The sequence below is a fragment of the Pelobates fuscus genome, chromosome 9 (assembly GCF_036172605.1).
Source record: "Pelobates fuscus isolate aPelFus1 chromosome 9, aPelFus1.pri, whole genome shotgun sequence".
NCBI classification, from domain to species: domain Eukaryota; kingdom Metazoa; phylum Chordata; class Amphibia; order Anura; family Pelobatidae; genus Pelobates; species Pelobates fuscus.
The window spans coordinates 70713066-70715853 of NC_086325.1; the positions used below are offsets into that span (position 1 = coordinate 70713066).

Genomic DNA, 2788 nt, shown 5'->3' on the forward strand with positions numbered 1-2788 from the left:
CAAAGGTTTATAATTGTTTAACATTAGTTAAACTGACTTGATAAAATTTGAAATGTTCAGGATTTAGACTTAAAATCCAATATTTAAAAATATATACAATTAGGCAAAACTGAAGATATTTTATCAACTCTGCTATCTTAATGAATGCATTCAAAGTATTTTCTGAGGTCACTATAATTTAATATTTAGCAAAATGCTACTTTGAAAATGCTGCAAAAATAATAAATTAAACTACATGAAGCCAGAATTTGTATATTTCACAAGAACTCAAACTGCACAGAGTAATATACTTTTATGCTGCTTAAAATACTTGATGATTCATTTAAATAGTGTTGAATCTTTTTTAAAAAGTCTTGGTAAAAAAGTTGGGAGCGTTGTTTTGAAAGTTCTGAAACTCATCAGTCCCGGCCACAAGCACAGTTGCTGGGAATGTTCTGGGGCGTTCAGGGTCCTGTAATATAAAGAAAATGTGATGTAATTAACTGCTTCATTTTCATAAATCATTGCATTTTGTATCAAATTACATGAATAAATGATGGAAATATATATAGTAGGGTAATGGTAATAACGGAATATTTATTCACACATAATGCATTTAGTAAAGGGTTGTTGGTGGGATTATACACGTTACATTACACTGTATATTAGTCCACTTCTGTGAAGACTACTATTTTAATTCTCACCTTAACAGGATAAGCAGTGGTGGGAACATAGCGAATCACAAATCCACATCTTCTCCGGTTTGACAAATTAGGTTCACTGGCATGAACTGTCAACCCATCATGCACCTGGAAATATGAAATCATATTGATTGTGTTAGTAAAAGCTCAGATTACAAAGCCCCATATGCTAATTTACTTACTGGCTTGTAAATTTTATTATATAAGTATTCTATGTAACATTATATATGATGTCCAGGCAATGGTTTGTTTATCTAAACATAAACTTGGCATTATTTTTGTGTATATTTTATGTAGTTTGTATTCTACAAATAGAAACTGTACATTATTTGTTCAGGTTCCTATTGTGGATTTACTTACCGACATTTGTCCAGCTTTAAGAGGACATTCCACCGCATCTTCTGCATTCACCAGGTGTTTCGGGATTTCTTGATTGGCTGTCAGCATGTTCCCTGGGGTCTCTGCAATTCTGTGCTCTAGAACACCTTGTTTATGGCTCCCTATGGGAAGATACAATGTATCATCATATACAAAATAATAGCAATTTGGAGTTCTTTTCTTTAAAAGCTCACATACTATTACAATATTTTATTCCTTATCCATAACTCTTTAAAGGCATTTTATTTTGTATTCTAATTTCATTTAATCCCAATGTATTGTCTAATACAACTATTAAATAGATGGATATATAGACAGACAGAAATACAGAAACACAGAAATATAGAAAGACAGAATAATACATGTATCATGTTTGATAGAATAAGTAAACACTGTACCTGGAATTATTTGAAGGACTCCATTTTCTGCATCCACGTCATCAAATGCCAGCCACACTGAAGCCACTGGACCTCCTTCAAACCCCCAATATCTGTAGACAGATAACAAATCAAGGTGTGCCATGCTATACACCATGCTATAAATGGCTTCCTAATTTTAGTACATTCATATGAATACTATCTGTCTTTTACTTACTTGATGTCCTGGTGCCAGGCCACATAGGGCGCTATGTTTTCTTTGTGGGGAACGTCAGAGGAAGGATATTTACAGATAAACCTGGAGTCCAGCAGAATGACATTAGGACCCAGCACAGCAGTGATCGCTTGCAGCAGGTTGGGATGGGAAGCCAAATTCATCACCCACTCATGCTCCATGTGGATGTTGTGCAGGTTGTACTGAGTGTACTCCTTGCCTGGAAAAGGAATGACAGTTTATTATATGTCTATACATGGATTATCAACAACAACAACAACAACAACAATATATTTCACAATTAGTTTTTCGAGATTTAGCACCTTTTAGCACACATTATGAATTCTTTATATTAAAATCCACTGGATTTGTAACTTCCAGGGTCACGTTGTGTTTCTTTACCTGTATAGCGGCCCAGTATTATTAGAACATTACTTGTACATCAACTATTAAAGTCATAAGCTTGTCACATTTTTATACCAAACATGTCATTTTTTAATTTTCATTTTTTTTTCCTGTAAGTCCTTTATATTTTGTATTTCAAGATATTGGATGATATTGGACACTACATTTACATTCATTCTCTCTGCTTGATGTATGATATATTATTTACTATAACACAAGTAATGTAAGGGTGATGAGAATGCATTATACAGCATTTCAGGTGCAATGGGAGCTACAACTCCCATCATGCTGAACAAAAAAATCAATGAGAACTTACCAAACTTTTGTTCCAGTTTTCCATACTCTTTGCTGGCCTGTTCCATTTCCTTCTCACCCAGTACATGGATCGCAGTCAGATAGCCATTAGCTTCATACAGTGCTTTCATCTGACTAGCATCAGCCTTCATTGTTCAGTTATATTTGCCAGCTGTACCAAGATTACAAGGATAGTGCAGGGATGGAGTGTACCTGCCTTGTGTTAATACCTGCCTTATATATACAAATTGGAGAGCAAGATCCACCCTTTTTCTTTTTTACATTTTTCAGTCGTTTTGTTTGTTTGTTCAAGAGGCAGAATTACACGTTTGATTTCTGGCCAATTTCCTTCTTGCAACATGCTGTCATGACAAACTTTCCTATTGATGGAAATCCCAGTAGGATGTTACTAACTACACAATAATTCTGATATGTAGATT

At 34.4% G+C, this 2788-nt stretch overlaps 1 protein-coding gene across 1 annotated transcript; it reads right to left on the reverse strand.

The window, feature by feature from the left end:
- Positions 1-337: 337 nt before the first annotated feature.
- On the reverse strand, positions 338-2500 carry LOC134573767 (L-threonyl-[L-threonyl-carrier protein] 4-chlorinase-like). Its single transcript, XM_063433545.1, has 6 exons — positions 2371-2500; positions 1653-1869; positions 1457-1548; positions 1041-1180; positions 684-788; positions 338-451 (listed from the first exon to the last, which is right to left on the reverse strand). The coding sequence occupies exons 1-6, from the start codon at positions 2498-2500 to the stop codon at positions 344-346; spliced, it is 792 nt and encodes a 263-aa protein (XP_063289615.1). The 3' UTR covers positions 338-343.
- Between the last annotated feature and the right edge of the window lie 288 nt (positions 2501-2788).

What these genes read in the sequence shown, in the direction of transcription:
- LOC134573767 (XM_063433545.1), bottom strand. Translation starts at nt 2,500, where the DNA reads ATGAAGGCTGATGCTAGTCAGATGAAAGCACTGTATGAAGCTAATGGC. An exon ending in TTAAAGCTGGACAAATGTCG is followed by an intron (nt 789 to 1,040) that starts GTAAGTAAATCC and finishes TCATATTTCCAG; the next exon opens with GTGCATGATGGGTTGACAGT. An exon ending in CCACTGCTTATCCTGTTAAG is followed by an intron (nt 452 to 683) that starts GTGAGAATTAAA and finishes TTTATATTACAG; the next exon opens with GACCCTGAACGCCCCAGAAC.